This window comes from Carcharodon carcharias, chromosome 9 (assembly GCF_017639515.1).
Source record: "Carcharodon carcharias isolate sCarCar2 chromosome 9, sCarCar2.pri, whole genome shotgun sequence".
Taxonomy (NCBI): domain Eukaryota; kingdom Metazoa; phylum Chordata; class Chondrichthyes; order Lamniformes; family Lamnidae; genus Carcharodon; species Carcharodon carcharias.
Genome location: NC_054475.1, coordinates 24,318,401 through 24,336,486, shown reverse-complemented (window position 1 = coordinate 24,336,486; position 18,086 = coordinate 24,318,401). Strand labels below are relative to the sequence as shown.

The following is an 18,086-nucleotide window of genomic DNA, read 5'->3' as shown; positions in this document are numbered from 1 at the left end:
AAGGATGGAGTCAGTTGCTAGGAAGTGGATTTGGGGCGGGAACTGAAAACAATGATTCAGACTTTCCAATATTTAATTGGAGAAAATGTCTAATATGCAGTTTGATAATTTAGCAAGGAGGAGGAGCTGGGAGAGAGAGGCACTCGTGAGATAGAGTTGGCTGTCATCAGCATACACTTGAAAACTAAGGCTGTACTTTTGGATGATTTCCCCAAGAGACAGCATGTAGATGAGAGAAAGGAGAGGGCCTAGGATAGACATTTGGATAGGGGGCATCATAAGTAATGGTGTGGAAGTGGGAAGAGAAGCCATTGCATGTGATGCTCTGGCTAAGATTTGATAGATAAGAATGAACCATGCAAATGCACCAGCAAAAGCCTCTCATTTTGCACCCCCCCCCCCCCCAAACTCATCCCACAGAACCCGAGGGTCAGCAGCCCACCTGACTGACACATTGACATGCCCCTACACCAGAAATTTTACCCCCACTCCACCTTCAAGACTCGGCACCTCCACCTGCTACAGATTTACTTGATCTTGTGGCCTTCGCTGACCATTCTCTGCCTGACTGGAAGCCAAGCCTGTCGATTAGGCTTCTGAGCAGTGTTGGCCTGTGACTTTGATAACCCTGCTCTCGGAGGGTCAGGTAAGTTTAAAAACTCAGCCTGTTAAGTCAATAAATATGTGCAAGAGCTGGTTTTAACAATGAGTAATGTAGCAGTGAAAATTACAGTTACTGCTCGACTATAAACACTATTGGGGTGTATTTCTATTGGTGAGTTGTTACATTAATGTGGGTAGAAACTATTAAGTTGTCTGAGAAATTTAATGGGGGAGGCGAACAATCTAGGAGCTGGCACTAATACATAAAATTGCTAATAGCACTCAATTCCCATATGTGTCATCTCATCAGACAAAGGGAATAAATCCACCTGGGCAAAAGATCGAAAGCATTGGAATCCACCTGCTGCCACTTTGAGGCATGAGAAATTCCACCAATACTGTGTTCATTGGAGCGCAGGTCAGTGATGGGGCTCCTCCCCTGGAATCAATTCACCACCTTACACTCATTTTAAACCCAACTCCCCACACCAGATTTACCCAGTAGCATCACGTCTATTTTTTTCTTTCCCATTCTGATTTTAAACCATTGTAACTTGCAACATATTATTGTGAAGCAGATGTGTGTAATGACATGCAGCACTCCACAGCAGTTTGCTGCTCCTGCAGTCAGCACAGCGTTCTGAACCGTGAGTATGAAATAATGGTGAATAATGCACCATGGTATTAGATTGGACATAAAGCTATGCATATCATCTCAATCAATACTGCTTAATTACAGATCCCCTTCTGAGTTCATTATTGTCGTAATACTGTGGAAAGTTCACCATTGATTTCTTACTATGAAATAGGTACTGCTGGCATAATGAGGCTGCTTCTGTGCGCTGGAAAGTTGTCAGTACACCAGGGACAAAATTAGATCTTATGAAACCTTTTTCTTCTGAATTCTGTTATGGCGGAGTCAATTTTGCCTTTTCAGCAGTTCTGCTTGTTACTGGATCTATTTCATAAATTAGAGGCACAGTTTCCCTTTTCCAGTGTTCAGCTTGTCAAATTTGCGTCTCTCTTCTATAAATTCCATATCAACCAACCACTAGCCTTTCTGCACCTCGAAGGCAAATATGTAATGGGGGCTGTCATAGACTGGATTATTTCTGTATGATAGGGTTTAAATAAATCAGAATATAATGAAGTGAAAGCCATCAAAGGAATTCAAAATGGGGTCGTGGTACAGTTCAACTTTTGAAAAATTGCAAGACCTATTTTACACTGATATGAGTGTAGATATTATGGGTATGGGGCCAGTGCAGCTAAGAATGAAGCTTTTCTGTCATTGCACTTTGGGCTTTTGCCTCCCTTTCTGAATCAGCCTTGAAAAGCTATCATCGGAGGGGAAAGATGGTCTCCATATGGGCTTCAAGGAAGGAGCGTATATGTAACAGCCTCTAATTACATAAAACGCATTAATGCTGATATCAAATTAAATGGCCTTGAAATTACATTATGATACTAGCTTACAATGGATTTGCACATTTGTATCATATTTCTTTCTTCAGTTCTGTCCCATTTTAAAGTAAATAATTCATTGAAATGGGTTAGCACCTCAAGCAGTGGAAAATAAATTTTGTACAGAAGTGTAAAGCATTTGAGTATTGCTTGAAAAAAGAGACATGTTATCAAAGCTTTTTGCCTTACATTCATCAGGGTAGTTCGCTAGAAATCACCAACAGTAATCCACCGCCAGTCTGTCCATTTGCCAACTAATCAGCCCTCTCTTCTCATGCAGTATAAATTGTTGTTCCTGTTACTGTTGCTAACTTCTTGCGAGCTATCCTGATGAGTACAAGATGAAACGCTTCGACAGCATGTCTCTCTTTTCAGCAATACTCAAGTTCTGCACCACCAAATGGCTGTATCTGAAGCATTTGTTTACTCAATAAAATTGATCATTAAGTTTCAAGGTAAGTATCCATAAATGGAATTTTGAAGAAAATTGCCTCTGTAAGCTTAGGATGTCTGTATGTATCTCAGTCTAATATAAAATATCGCAGGAAGCTTTAAGAATTGGAGAAGAAACTGGTCCAACCAGGCTAGGCTTCTTGTTAATTGAGTTCAATCCTTCCTTCTCACAATAACCCAATTCAGAAGTGACATCTTGTGCCTTGAATTCATTTATACTATTTGCTTCAATGCCCTACCCTAGTAATGGACCATGGCTAAGACTAATTATCCCAGAAATCCACCATTTTTTTCCTCTTTTCTTTCTCCCCCCACCCCCCCTCCAGGTTCATTAGGGAAACTGAAGTTTGGTTGTAGCATGGCGTGACACTCACAGAAGTGTGGAAGCTATTTTGATCATTACTGCAGCATTATAGAGTGAAAAATCACCAAGTGACGAGTATAGGGAAAATATTTGCATAGGAACAATGTTCTCTATACATTGTTTTAATTTGTCTTTATATTTACCATAGAAACATTTGGGCGAAGTTGTGTGATAGTTGCCTCTGGGCAAATTAACAGATTTGTATGCTATGATTGCACAGCACAATTTCTTCTCATTAGTGAATTACTTTTAGCAGATGCTGTAGAGACCATGAGATTATTTAAAAGATGTGCATTTTTCAGTCAGTATGATGGACTCAGCCACTGATGGCACTGGTCTCATTTTGTGTGTATCTGTTGGCAGATTCATCTTGTAAATAGATCATGGTATGACAAAATCATGCTTGAACAGATGGTTATAATTACAAGAATTCCTAAAGCAAACAGTATTGTTTTAATGATTGTAGCTTTTTCTGTTGAGTTACATTTGTTCTCTGTGTGCTTGATTCACAAAATACTATGAACTGTGGATGTGATATTCTGCTGATTGCGTCTTGAATTCATTACAAGTGAGGCCAGTGCAGAATGAGCAACTAAAGTGTGTGCCAACCTAAGGCTAATTTGTTCATTATAGCATTATTGCCATTTTCTCGCAGTGTTTCTCTTCTCACTCTGTCGTCGGCTTAGGTTAAAGATCAGCTAAATATTGCAGGCTGTACTTCCCTATTTCTCGGTTGGAGTTGAAGGTGACAGATAAATATTCATGAGGGTTGAACAGGTAAAGAGCACTAAATACTTTATGTGGGAATACCAAATCAGCTTTCAGAATTAAAAATCAATTCATCACTATTCAAGGGAGGTCCTGTCTGTATAATTCTGAGCAGAGTAAAGTACCTGGAGGTTAGCAAATATTAAATAATACAGAAATTTCCTGTACTCCAGTCAGGTTAGGTGAATATTCAATAAGGCTTGGGTGATATTAGAATTGTAAATTCAGAGTCTTGATTTGTCACCGCTAATTCAGATCAGAAGGAAATTTATAAATGGAGGAAAAAATACTGGTCTCTCCATTGATATGCAAGATGTAAACTGCTTGGTTAGTGAGTTGGTATATGCCAGTGGGTATCACATGGTGGTGGAGTTGAGCATCAAATTTGTTGATATTCTGTATATCCTGTGAAGTTATAATTGGTGAATTTAAATACAAAAAATTGTGTGGCGGTGCATATAATCACAGGACAGCTATGAGTAAAGCTCCACAATAAAAAAGTTCACTTTTTGCCTTGTCCAGCATCGCAAACAAAGCAGTTCACACCAGACCACTGAAAATACCTCTCACCAATCTACAGTTAAGTCAAAGTCAGCATATGTGTCAGCCAGGTAAAATAATTTAATAACTCCTGCCTCATCAACAAGCACACTGCAAATCCAGGGGCACTGCAAGCAGTGTGAGGCTGAATGTGGTCTCAACTGTGTTGAAGTATAATTGAGACTTCAAAGCCCCTGACTACTGATGTCCCTCTGAAAATGGGAAACGGATCAACTTTGGAGTTGGTAAGATCTAAATTGAGTTTATTGACTATACTGAGTGTAATGCTGCTTTACTATTTGGGGGTACTTTCCACTAACATCCCTTGATCAGGTATGGGGATGTCAAGGTATTTTTGAACTATTCCATATCTCCAGATTAATTTGATTCTTTTCTGTTCTTTAAGGTGCTCAAGGAGAGACAAGTGTGAGCGAGCTGTAGAACCCCATCGATTTGCTGCTAGTATCGAACAGTGCGTAAAACTCAGCATCCAGCCAAACAGTATCTCTGTGTCCGAGCACAGTGTACCGGTCAGTATTTGCCACTAAACCAGTGCTATTATGATTTTTGATTTAATAGAAGACAGGAAAAGAATGTTGATTTTTCATTGCAGAGTGAAACATTGAGTGAAACAAGCTAATGGTGTTGAAGGAACCTTCCCATCACCTTTCAGAAATTAAATGATTACAAAGAATTGTAATTACCTTAAGTCCTACTTTTGTTTTGCTCTAATTCCATTTTGTTGTAATTCCCCTCAATTTGTACCCAATTTGTGCATTCAAAAAACCATTACAAGCAAAAAACTAATCGCAATTCCTTTTAGCTGATTGTATTTTTTAAAGCCACTGATAGTGAGATTCCTTTACTAAGTTTGTTACTAATGGAAAGTAGTATATAAATTAATTTGAGAGTTCAAAGATTGGTAGCTCACGTGCTAGCTTCCAAGACAGGGATGGAACAAATTTGTACTTTTAATCTCCTTGCAAGCCATTAATGGAGTGAAATTGTGTTGTGCAATATTAGTAAAGAATGGATTAAAGCATGAATGTAAGATTACATTGAGATTTTAATGAAGGATTATGTTAAATTGTTTCATTAAAATAATATGCAGAGGAATTACTTGCAAATGTGTCAGCAAGTTTGTTGTTTATATTGGACTAAATAATTTTGCCCTGTTAATCATCAGAGGGAGAAATCTCTCAGCACAGTTGAAAATTTGTTTATGCACTCCTTTTATTCCTACAGTTAGTAGCTAAGTATGTGTAAATGTTTAGAATGCTAGATCATAGAATAGCACAATGCAGAATGAAGCCATTTGGCCATTAGAGCCTGCACTGACTCTTTCAAAGAACACCCTAGTTATCCCCCCCACCTACCCTTCCAATATTCTTGGAATTGTTTTTTCACCTTAAAAAAAACTGGTGTATGTGAAAACATCCGGTGCATGTTGACACTGGGACAGTGCAGGCACAAGAATCGTAGAACAGTTACAGTACTGAAGGAGGCCATTCAGCCCATTGTGTCCTTGCTGACTCTTCACATTATATTTCTTCTGAAACCCAAAAGAGGATATTGGAAATAAAAAAAAATTAAATCCTCCTTTGTAGTGCAGCAGGAGTGTCTGCTTTGGGCATGTTGGTTGGGGCAACAGAGCCTGCATTTAAGCCTATTTTTATTTATTTATTCACTCACGGCTAAGTGGCATTTATTTCCATCCATGATTGCCATTGCTCAGAGGGCATTTTAAGAGTCAACCACAACCACATTGCTGTGTGTCTGGAGTCACATGTAGGATGGCAGATTTTCTTCCCTAAAGGACAACAACAGACAATGGTTTCATGGTCATCATCAGACTTTTAATACCAGATTTTTGTTGAATTCAAATTTCACATTTGGTCAGGTTTGAACCCAGGCTCCCCCAGAGCTTTACACTGGGCCTCTGGAATACCAGTTCAGTAACAATGCCACTATGCCACTGCCTCCCTCAATAATATTTAATATTAAACCTGTGAGTGCTTAATGCTGCTGTCATTGGAAACACCAACATAATTTTTTTCTCTCTCCCTACGATCCTGTCACCTCTCATTTTGAGGTTCCTGAATTCTGCACATTCTGTTTTCTACAGCTTATTCTGAAAGTTAGTGATGTTCCAGACCTTTCTGCTGGTGTTGTCTGTGCTTTTGGAGGATTGACAGAGGTGAATGGTCAGGCGATTGATGACAAGATTATGTGCATTTCACCAACTGCTAAAGATATACCTCCTATTCTTGCAGATCAAGGTAACAAAAATCAGCCAAAGCAGTGCTTTCCACCATTATATTAAGTCTAATCTTTCTGTCGATAAGGATGTAATATTCTATATTTGCTAGTTATTTTTTGTTACCCTGGTGCAGTGGTGCTAACTATTTTGTAGGTAACTTCAAATCAAATATGAAATATTTGTCTTTATGTGACAACAACTAATTTTTTCAATCAAGTTACTGTGGTTTTTTTTAAATAATACAATGAATTCGAGCATCATACCTGTATTTCACGTGGGATATATAATTGAGAGACATAACAACAACAATAACGTATATTTATATAATGCCTTTAACACAATGAAATGTCCTAAGGTGCTTCACAGGGGCATTATAAGTCAAAACATGGCACCAAGGAGATATTCCAAAAGCTTGGTCACAGAAGTAGGTTTTTATGGGGAGAATTTTTATCTCCGGTGAGCATCCTGACGTCATCGGGCACTCGTGCGATAGTTCGGTTGGTGAGCGCGCACCAGAGTCGGCAGCGCGCCCGCCGACAATTAAAAGGCCTATTAAGGCCATTGAAAAGGTAATTGAAAGAAGTTTTTCACTGCCCATCCAATCTTACAATTGGCGGGCAGGTGAAAAGGCAAAAGCAGCCTTTGCATTTTTTAGGAAACCTCATCCATGGGCGGAATGGGGTTTCCAACAGCAAATAAAAATAAAATAAAACTTTTAAAATTTAATTAGCATGCCCCCCAGCCCCTCATGTGACAGTCACATGAGGAGACATGTTTAAAAACATTCCAGAGATCTTTTTTTAATTTTTCACATCTTCATCTTTTCCAGCGCATACCCGCCTGTATGTCCGATGTTCGTTTTCACTCTCCCCCCCCCCCCCCCCCCCCCCTCCCCCCCACACAAGCAACACTGAGCACTGCCATTTGCGTTGCACACTGGGTGGGCCTTATTTGGCCCGCCAAGTGTGAAATCGTGGTCCAGCCCCAATCTCGGGCGGTGGTCGGCTTCCCACCCAACGAGGGAAAAATCCTTCCCTATGTGTCTTAAAGGAGGAAGGCGTGGTAGAGAGATGTATGAAGGATATTTCAGAGCTGGGGGACTAGGTAACTGAAGAATTAGAGGAGTGCAGATATTTCAGAGGGTTGCAGGACGAGAGGAGATTACATAGCTCAGGGCAAGTATTGATTTTTGGACCAGGAGTCCCTCAGTTGGTGTTCATTCACCTTGCTGAGAGCATTTGTCATGTTGGAGCATTACCAAGTTTCCCTTCTCAATGGAAGATGAGGGGCAGTCCAGTGTTTGACTTTGGAGAGGAATTCCACACTACATAGAGCATCTTGTGAACCATTGTCCACTAAGATCCGTTCCTGGAAGAATAGCTTTTATTCACATCCTATTGCCAGAGGCCACTGAGTGGATGATCAGTGTAAATTCCAAATCCTAGAAAATCCTTTTCAAGTTGCCATAAGAAAGAAGCAACTTGGATGAATGAATGTGATTCTGTAATCTGAGTTTCATACATTTCCAAGTGTATATTCTCTGTGGACCACAAAAAATTATATTTTATTAAAATTCTAAAATACTTGAGTAAATACAGGAATACTTTTTAATGAATTGACTTCACCCAGGAAGACCATGACTTCTGTTCGTTATTCTTGATGAAGGAATCATATTTAAATCATTATTGTTATTTTGAGCATTTTTGTGTTATGTTCTGAAGCACTTAGACTGCGTTTTAAGGATATCCGTCTTGACTGAGAGAAGAAAGAACTTGTCTTTATACAGCAACTTATCACATCCTCAGGACATCCCAATGTACTTTGCAGTTAATGAATCACTTTAAAAATTATTTCTGTTTCTTTGAAACCAATTTGTATGTGGCAAGGCCTTACAAACAGGAGATGTGATAAATGAACAGCTCATCATCTTTTGTTAGTGTAAGTACAAGAAGACCTGTTGGCCAGGTCACCAGGAGAATTTTCTTCTGTGAATAGTTCATTAGACCTTCTGTGTTCACCAGGTAACTGGGGCCTTGGTAAGATATAAGAACACACAGGACTAGAAAAGGCACTCAGTCCTCTGACTGTCTCAACAATTAATATTGCTCAGTCATTCATTTCCCCTGTCTCCCTGAGCAGTCTGTTCACATCATTATTCTGTGTATAAAGCAGTTAACGCTAAACTCTCTTTGCACCATTCCTCCTCTGAGCTAGTGTATGTGTCCTGTTATTCTACAGTTTAAAACAATCTGGAGTGTATCAGGGTTGAATTCAGCTATTCCCTTAAGAATCTTCCCTGACCCTTCTCCAGAGTAAACAATCCCAAGCTCTTTAAACCTTCTTCCTTAGTTGCCTTCAACCAGGCCTTGTTTGGTTCCTAATTAATATATCATCTGGAAGACAGAACCTCCGGTAATGTTGTGCTGCCTCAGCATTACACTGAAGTGTCAGCTTCATTGTTGTCTCAGAGATTGGGCAGTGAATCCACAACTTTGTGGCTCAGACGCGAGTGTCACTAACAGATCCAAACTGATGGCGAGTGTTTAGAACCTGCATTCACCCAACCAGAAGAGGTAATTCCACTGGTGAACCCTGGAAGATCAGAGAATGGATACATTAAGCATTTTAACTTTAAGAGTAAAGAAAAAAGAAGGGGAGACTGAGGAAATAATACAGCCAAACGGAACAGAAATCTACTTAATATTTTGGAAGTGTATGAGTAATGAGGAATGGATATGAAGTCAATGCTATAGCTCCAAAAAAAAAAAAATCCACGCCATATGAGAACATTTGTTACTGTAATGGAAGTTGTTCTCATGTTAAGTAGCCTGGAATTCTCTGAAGCAGCTAGCAGCCCAAGTTGACTAAGATTACTTGAACATTCCATTGCTAGTGCACTTGTGCTTTTTTAACTTAGTGGAGATTTACCTCTTTCCACAAAAATTAAATGAAGTTGAGAGCCAACAGCAGGGAGATACCTGGTCTGTTGGATTAATATAGCACTTTATCATTGGATTACTTCATGCCATCTTTGTGGTTATTTGGGGAATGCATCACTTGTTTGCAGTATTGTTTAGTTGGCCAGGGCAACTCCCTGCCTTTGGATATTGCCACGGGATCTTTAATGTCCAAGAGATTAAGCATCTGCTTTTATCTCGTGTGAAGGGAAGCACCTCTGATAATGCAGCACTCCCTGAGTATTACATTGAGGTATAAGCCCTAGGTAATGTGCTTAGGTCTGTGATGGATCTCCAGCTCACAGCCCTCTAACTCCATGAGCATGTTAACAACTTAGCCAACATGATGTTGAAACAGTTGAAGATTGAATGGCTTAAAGTTGTCAGGTGGAAAAGTGCTACTGCGGCCAGACTGATTGCAGAAAATGCAGTTTATTTTCAAGAAATGCCCCCCTGAAAGAAATTTCAACTACATACAAGAAGACTTGAATAATTGCCAAAAGCAAAGTATACTATTGTTATTTGTGGTGAACATTCCTATTTTGCACAAACTTTCAACCAAAATACATAACCCTGCAAGTATTCAAATGTAAAGCAAACAAAATAATGAAATCTGAAAATTCAAATTCCCTGTAGTTTGGGAAGCCATGAAAACCGATTCTTGACCTTGGCACTGGGTGTGCTAACTAAACAAATAACCAATGTTCCCAGCAGTTAATATCTCAGCAGTTCCCAGCAGTTTAGTTTTCTTGATCTCTCCACATCCGAGTTTGTTTTCATTTCTCTTTCAATATTGTTTTCTAAGAGTCTGCCTCTTTTGCTCTTTTCCTTTCCCATTGTCTCCTGCTCTCTCCTGCCTTTCATTCTCACAATCTGTTTCTTCTCTTTTTCTAGACTTTCATATCTTTCAGTCTTCTCTTTTCTTGAGTCTCCTTTTCCATCTCTTCTGTTTCCAGCTTTCTCCTCGATAGTGCTGTTCTTTTTCATCGCAATCCCTTTGCATCAACAGCCACAGTATAAATGATGAGTGCCACAAATGAGAAATTGCCACAACTATTTGTTTTTCAGTTGACAAAATACATTTGCGAGCCCTCTATCATTAACCATTACTAAAGAGAAGCAGCAGCTGAGGATTTAATGTAATCACATTGAAGGAAATGCAAGTCAAATTACTGTAGTTTCTAATTAATCAGACAGCACTCATGATTTACCAACCCCAAAGCTATTGTTTTATTGAGTGCTGTTGAAATTGTACTGTTCTACACTTGGTATTTTCCCAAACCAGTGTTGTTAAGACCAGGAACACACTAGCAGATAATTAGGAAGGGAAAGAACGCATATGGGAACATCTTAAAATATTTGTAACCAATTAGATAACAGTTTTTGATCATCACTGTGTTACATCCCCATTTATTGATTTGCACTGGGCTGTAATTCAGTGTTCTTTCATGGGTTAACAATCAGGATTTCATGTTACAGCCAAACCTCTTGGCCTTTGAAAGCAAATGTCTTAGAGAATGCACAGAGCATACAGGGGAATACACACTTATTCTGCAAGTGAAGAAAATCTGATGATTTACATGTAGTTATCATTATAAAAGATTTCTCACAAGTAGAATAGACTGGATAGTTAATTGTCCTCCCTTGAGTATATTATATATAGTACACAGAGGAATAATCAAATATTAAAATAAATGTGTATTTTTTTAAAAAGAATTATGCTTGTTCCTTGGGGAACCATTGAATGCAAAAGACAGATTAATACTTCCCACGAAGTATTGTCACGTGATCTAACTCTTTCGATACTGCATCTCTTTTCCCCAACAATTTGGAAGCAGTGAAGATTCAACAGCTGAAAACAATTAGTGGTTTTGGAACAAAAAAATGTTAAATCAGGAGCTTCGAGTCCAGGTTATTTCCTGGGGGGGATAAATGGTCCAAGTCTGATTTTAAATAAATCAAAACTGAGGAGTCGATTTTAAATTGGAGCCAGTTTTGGGGTCTGAAGGAGGTAAGGCAGTGGAACAAATGTGAAATGTATTCAAAGCCTCAGGCCCGCAGCAATTTTAACTCCTGGGCCTGAGTGAAATATCACCAGCCCGCTTAGAGCAGGTACCAGCAGACAAAGCATTGTGGTAGGGCCTAGGCCACTCACTGGTGTTTAGCTAAGTGGCGAGGAGGGGATTTTGGGAGCGTCTCGAGAGGGAAGGAGGGAGTGGCTGGGTGAGGGAGTACCGGGCGCGGTAGGTCAACACTTTGTGGGGTCTGGCATTTTCTATCATCAGCTTCCAACAAATGCCCTCTTAGGGCATCATGTTACAGAAAAGTCAGTGCATTGTGTTGTTCATAAAGCATTCATTTGTACAGAAATAAGAGGACTTATAGGTTTTTGGATTTTTTTTTCTGAAGTCTGCATTCAAAGTACACTAAACAGCTTTACTTCAAATTGCATAGAATATACAGCACACGGGTTGGCCATTTGGCCCAAGCAGTTCATGTTGGTGTATATGTTTCACTCAAACCTCCTCGCACGCTTCCTCATCTGACTATTTGCATAACCCTCTATTCCTTTCCTCCCTCACATGCTTATCTAGCTGTCCCTTAAATGCATCAATATTATTTCCCTCACCTACTCCCCGTGATAGTGAGTTCCACTTTCTTACCACTTTCTGGATAAATAAGTCACTTTTGAATTCCCGATAGACCTCCTGGTGATTATCTTCCACTGAAGGCCTCTAGTTTTGCATTTTTCCACAAGTGGAAACACATTCACTCTGTCTACTCCATCAAAATCTTTCATAACATTAAAGACCTCTATGAGGTCACACTTCTCTTTTCAAGAGAAAACGGACCCAAACACTCCAGCCTTTCCTGATAGCTATAAATGTTTATGTATGTTTAAGTAAGCCACTCGCTCACTCACCCCAACCGCTCGCTCGCTCACTCACTCCAACCACTCGCCCACTCTCATCCCACCCACTATTTCACCCAACCATTCATTCACTCATGCACTCATGCAAGGACTGCGGGCAGTTCAAGAAGGTAGCTCACCACCGTCTTCTCAAGGGTAATTGGGGCTGGGCAATAAATGCTGGCCTAGCTAATGACGCCCACATACCGTAAATGAATTTTTAAAAAACTCATTCGCTCCAACCACTCGATCACTCACTCCACCCTCTTGCTCACTCACCTGTTCACTCACCCACTTCACCCCAGCCACCCGCCCTCGCTCGCGCCCAGCCACCCGCTGGGATTGCCACTCTGCAGAAGGCTTGGGCCAATGGTTCAGGTTGCTGACCTTTCATCAAAGTGTTTACATGTGCTTTCTATAGATGCTAATGATTTTTTATCAGCACGAACCAGTTGATAACCCATTTGTGTTCAGTTAATATAAATAAAACAAATTGAGCATCTAAAATCTCCAAAATGTAATGTTTTCTTGAACAAGTGTTCACTAAATGTTGTGCTTCCTTCTTTAGATTGGATTGGGGTGAGCCTCCAGCTGAAATCCAGAGAGACAGGAAAGATGTTTGCAAGCACTGAATTCAAGTTCTTCAACTGCAGCGTTCATCAACTGTAAGATCAGTTTCCATCATGGTTTTAAAAATGGTTTATGAATGTACATTCTTGTCATGGTTCAAACTGTCAACCCATGCTGACTCCGTCTATGCAACTCACAAACTAATTATTCAAAAAGTGTCTCATTTATCTGCCCGATGCACAAGTGGGTAACGTTAGGATCTTCAGTGATTTGTAAACAGTGTTTAAATCAACAGCAAAACAAAAACAGAAATACCTGGAAAAACTCAGCAGGTCTGGCAGCACCTGTGGAGAAGAGCACAGTTGACGTTTCGAGTCCTCATGACCTGTTGAAGGGTCACGAGGACTCGAAACGTCAACTGTGCTCTTCTTCACCGATGCTGCCTGACCTGCTGAGTTTTTCCAGGTATTTCTGTTTTTGTTTTTGTTTTGGATTTCTAGCATCAGCAGTTCTTTGCTTTTATCTTTAAATCAATAGCTCTGTTCTCAACATTATCCTCATGTTTTCCAGTTGGTTGTGATATTGATAAAATAGCAATACGCCAAACCAGTTCCATTTGTAAACAGTAATTCGCAAATATCTTTTGAGCCAGAAATGCACCATCCAAATCTACCTATTGATTACAAACAAGTGCAGAGGAATGAGCCTTTCCAAATTTCACCATCTGCTGTGGTGGGATTCGAACCCTGGTCTGCAGAACATCACCCTGAGATACTCATTATTAATCCAGTGACAATATCACTATGCCACCACCTCCTGGGACATATTGCAAAGTGACTGCCTTCCTGAAAGCAAAAATTAGAGAAAACTTTCAGTATACATACTTTGTATTCCTGCTGCTAAAGTTAGCCTTCGTTGAGAGCATCCTGCTGAGTGTCTCGTATTAGAAGCCTCGCTTCTCATCTGCTCTGCTGTCCCAATCCGAAACAGGAAATTACAGAACAAATTAAAAATCTTGCATAGCTTATCCCTTCACCACCTCTCCAGCACGACCACCACCATCACCGACGTGTGCTCTCCATTATTAGTACTATGATGAGCAATACTAAGAATAAGATGTTAGCAGGAAGAATGTTGTAGCAGCAGCTCTGATTTGTTGCCCAAAATGCGTTTAAACCATGTTTGCTAGATCAGTGCAGAAGCACTGAACAGCCCTGCTCTGACCTTACACATGAGAATGTCCAGTTACTGCCAAGAAATGTGGATGCTCAGCTGTTGAATATATTCAAAACCGAGATTTTTGGGCACTAAGGGAATTAATGAATATGGGGCAGTGTGTGAAGGTGAAGTTAAGGTAAAAGATCATCCACGGTCTTATTGAGCATATTCAATATATGTTGGAGGATCAGTCTCGAAGGCTTGAATGGCCTACTCCTGTTGCTTTTTTAACCTGATATCAGGAGCAGGTTTATCAGGGGGAACCATGCCCACCAAGGAGCTGGGTTGAAACTGCCCAAATTTATTTCCTTAGGACTTTTGAAGCCAGCAGAATGAGGAGACTTGCATCTCATCAGTCTAGCCTGGATTTAAATCCAGATCCCAGAGCTAAAAAACTGGTTTCTGTCTGCACCACTAAATTCCCCTTCCAACATCACTCTATCCATTAGATTGACACTCTGCTTTCTGCACCTTTCTCCACCTTCTGCAAAGCACCTATTACTGTTCATTCTAATAGCTGCTTGTATGACACAACTAGATACTGGTGCTCACACTGCTGTATTCCAAACATTCACAGCTACTTGATTTTCAACTATTTCCCCCCCATCCATGTGGCAAAATTTTACATATCTCCATCCAAATTCTCAATGACAACATTTGCGAGGTGATTTACTAAAACGTCATTACGTTCTGTTTAGTGTAGTGAGCTATTTAAATATCTTTGTCAATGGCAGGCAGGGAGTTAACAACAGCTCCCTCTACAGGTGATGGGACGAGGACACTATGTATTATCAAATTCAGGTATTCATGTCAATGTATCTGCTGACTTGCTGATATTAGTGCAATGTTTTGTGAAATTAGATAATCATCTCTTATACAACACTGAACTTTTAAAAAAAAATGCCTCGTAGAATTCTTAGATACTTCCATCAAGAATGTAGAGCAGATATACATAAGGCCTTATTGTCTTTTGTGCTTATCATATAAAATGCTCCTTCATTCACCTAAGCTCTTCATATTGAATTTGATGGAACTGTTAATTAGATCTCTTGAGTGGAAATCAATTGCTTCTTAAAAATCAGTGCACAATTTGCAGTAGGAAAAAGTCAGACACTGTGACAAAAGGTCACTTAGCAGTCCATGAGTTGTACCTCAGACGTACAGTTCTGGATTTAATAATAAATGTTCCTTGCTTTCTTTATTAATTTTGACTAAACCACCAGCTGAAACCCCTGATTTTGTGTGATAGTCCGGTAACGTTCAGCCCCCCTTACTTGTGTAGGCTCTGCCAACATTTAGGACCTTTAAGAGACTGTACTTCAAAAATCGCACATTCCAGAGTTCAAAATTAGCTAAATATCAAAAATAGTGTTATTGCAAACCTCATCTTATTCCAAAGATGATCATCAGTGAGGACCTACGTCAGTTTCCAAGTCATTCTTGGAGGAATCCCCATTTCCAAGTGGCTCATGGTTTTGATTGGAGTGATTGCCGTCTGGAAGGATCATAAAAAGCTGATTGCATTTTCCACCTCTACACGGGATGGTTTTATTTTTGATTTCTTGCACCATTGTCCCTGACAGTGCGTATCCAAATGGATGCAAGGAACATTGCAAGTTGTATTTTAATACAGGTTTTTTTTTCAATTAAACAGACATTGTGCAGTGCATAGAACAGATATTCCATGCTGATTAGTTTGTATTTTATGTAAGTGCACACTGCAGTGCTGGATATGCCTTCATGTGCCTTTTTCCAACCCTGCCAGAAATCACATGAGTGCTCAGGTGTGTGCTGCTAGGACCTGGTGGCAATTATCTGCATTGAGATTTAAACTGTGCAGTAGTGTTACGCTGACATGGTAATTGTCCCAATGTCAAAATATCAATATCTAAGATCACATTTAGTTCCATCTCCAGGTGGCCACAATATGAATATATGTATCTGAAAGCATCTGGAGAAATTGTGTCCAGAAATTGTGTGATGTATACATCAGTCATATGTGCTATGTGCAATGAAATTGTAAACCAGTTTTTAATAAATTAGTTTGCAATTTGTTCATAGCACAAGGAGGAAATCTCACCCTGATTTGTTTTTCATTCTTTGGTTTAAAATAAATTTTACTGCTGTGCTGTTTTTTGGCCAGAGAACACCTATATTGCTGTGATGGATTTTGCTTCTTCCTAATCTGTATCTCCTACTGCTCTACATTGGGTTTTTTTTTGTCTTTTTGTCTCAGGTGTCTGTCCTGTGTGACTAGTGCATTCCGCTGTCATTGGTGTAAATATCGAAACCTTTGCACTCATGATCCGAGCATTTGTTCTTTCCAGGAGGGACGGGTCAACACCTCAGAGGTAATGAGCTCTTGCCTCATATTGTTAGAAACACCTTTATTATCTACTGATGTATTGAGCTTTTTAAAGACTCTTGAATATAGCTACCCATTCAAAAATATTTTAAGGAATGTATAATGGTAGAATTATCAGTGATTGGGAGCTTCTATCGTAGTATTTTATGCTGGAAACCCTGAAACTTTTGTTCTGCACATTAAGCTAAAGTGTGTGTGTGTCTGTGTGTAATCCGTGAATACAGCGCAAGCTGGTGTCAGTCTGCAAAGTGATAGACAAAGTCTGGCTGATTCTGGGCCAGTCCAGAAGATAGAAACTCTCAATTTTAAAGATAACAGATCTGTTGATGATGTGTTAGGCTGCATCTTAGCGTGTTTTGATGCAAGCCAGTGATCTTCTACAAATAGAAAAAAATGCCTTAGCCTAGGCATCAGACCAGTGGTTAGATAAAGCCTCCACAGGAAGAAAGTAATATTCAGATTGTGAGTCGACTGTCATGAACTTGGTTGCAGTATTATACACAGCAGGAATGATAGAGGTCTCAGAAGGTCACCAGCCTGCCTCTTCAGTTGGCTCTAGGCAAATACTGTGGCAACTTCTAAAGAGGAGGAGAGGCTTTTAAAAATAATTGAAGAAACCTATGCGGTGAAAGCATGAACATTTAGTTATGATATCACTCACTATATATTTTTTCTCTGTTGCTAGTCTTATATTGCTAAGGTTTCCATGATAATCTAGGGCTTTGGGAATTGCTCTGTTAAGGAGAATCTTCTGTGTTTGCACATTGCTTCTTAAGCCCTTGATCATCTCAGGCTTTTTAGAAAGTGGAAAAAGTGTATGGGAGATGTAAATATGGGCAAAAAGTACTGAATGCAAAGTGAGTGTTGGCATGCATGCCAAAGTTAATAATACCTAACCATTACAGGTTTAGTTGGCTTTGTCAGAAATATTTGAATGATAATTTATGGAGATTTGTGCTAAAATTGGATTCTGCTTTGTCAAAAATAATGTCATCGTTACCAGCCTTTCTTCACCTCTCACGAGCATTTACTTTTGAGAAAATTCCACATGGAATATTGAATCTGCTAACGAATATTTATTTGTCAAACCTTGAAGAATTGCCTATATCAATGCAGATTTGATCACCGTTTCTTTCTTTCAATGGAAAAAAATCTTGTGAATTGTAAGTGTGTATGCACTTTTGGAAGGACTGTGTAGAATCATAGTACTTGCGATTTAGCCCCAGGGGGTCAGTGGTGGCCTGGCTCCCCTTCACCTGTGACCTTTGGCATTGTCTTTGCTCCCTGGACCTCTGGGCTTCCTTTCATAGCCTCTGCAGCTGTAGGATGTTAACTGAATAGACTCTACATTGTTTCCTCTCCATTTCTCCGATTACAGCAAATGCAGGCAAGGAAATGCTGTTAGGCAGTGTTTACCATTGGGCATTGACATGAGTTTTCAATAAATTTTATGAAGATAACTCTCCTGGCAATGCAATGCAAATGATGCAGTTTCCTGTTGCATTGCATGCTCATTGTCCTTGCAATAGTTTTAGTGGGCCAAACCAGTGCAAACTAGGACCATTTCTTTACATAAATATACACAACAAACTTAAAGGTAATTATAGTGGATG

General features: G+C 39.7%; 1 protein-coding gene across 3 annotated transcripts in view; it reads left to right on the top strand.

The window, feature by feature from the left end:
* LOC121282617 (plexin-A2-like) overlaps positions 1–18,086 on the top strand; it is a 470,357-nt gene that overhangs the window by 288,237 nt on the left and 164,034 nt on the right. For all 3 annotated transcript variants that reach the window (XM_041196398.1, XM_041196397.1, XM_041196399.1), the window contains 4 exons: positions 4,599–4,722; positions 6,318–6,471; positions 12,889–12,985; positions 16,345–16,459. In XM_041196398.1, the coding sequence (XP_041052332.1) occupies positions 4,599–4,722; positions 6,318–6,471; positions 12,889–12,985; positions 16,345–16,459 (490 nt within the window). The remainder of the gene's footprint in view (positions 1–4,598; positions 4,723–6,317; positions 6,472–12,888; positions 12,986–16,344; positions 16,460–18,086) is intronic.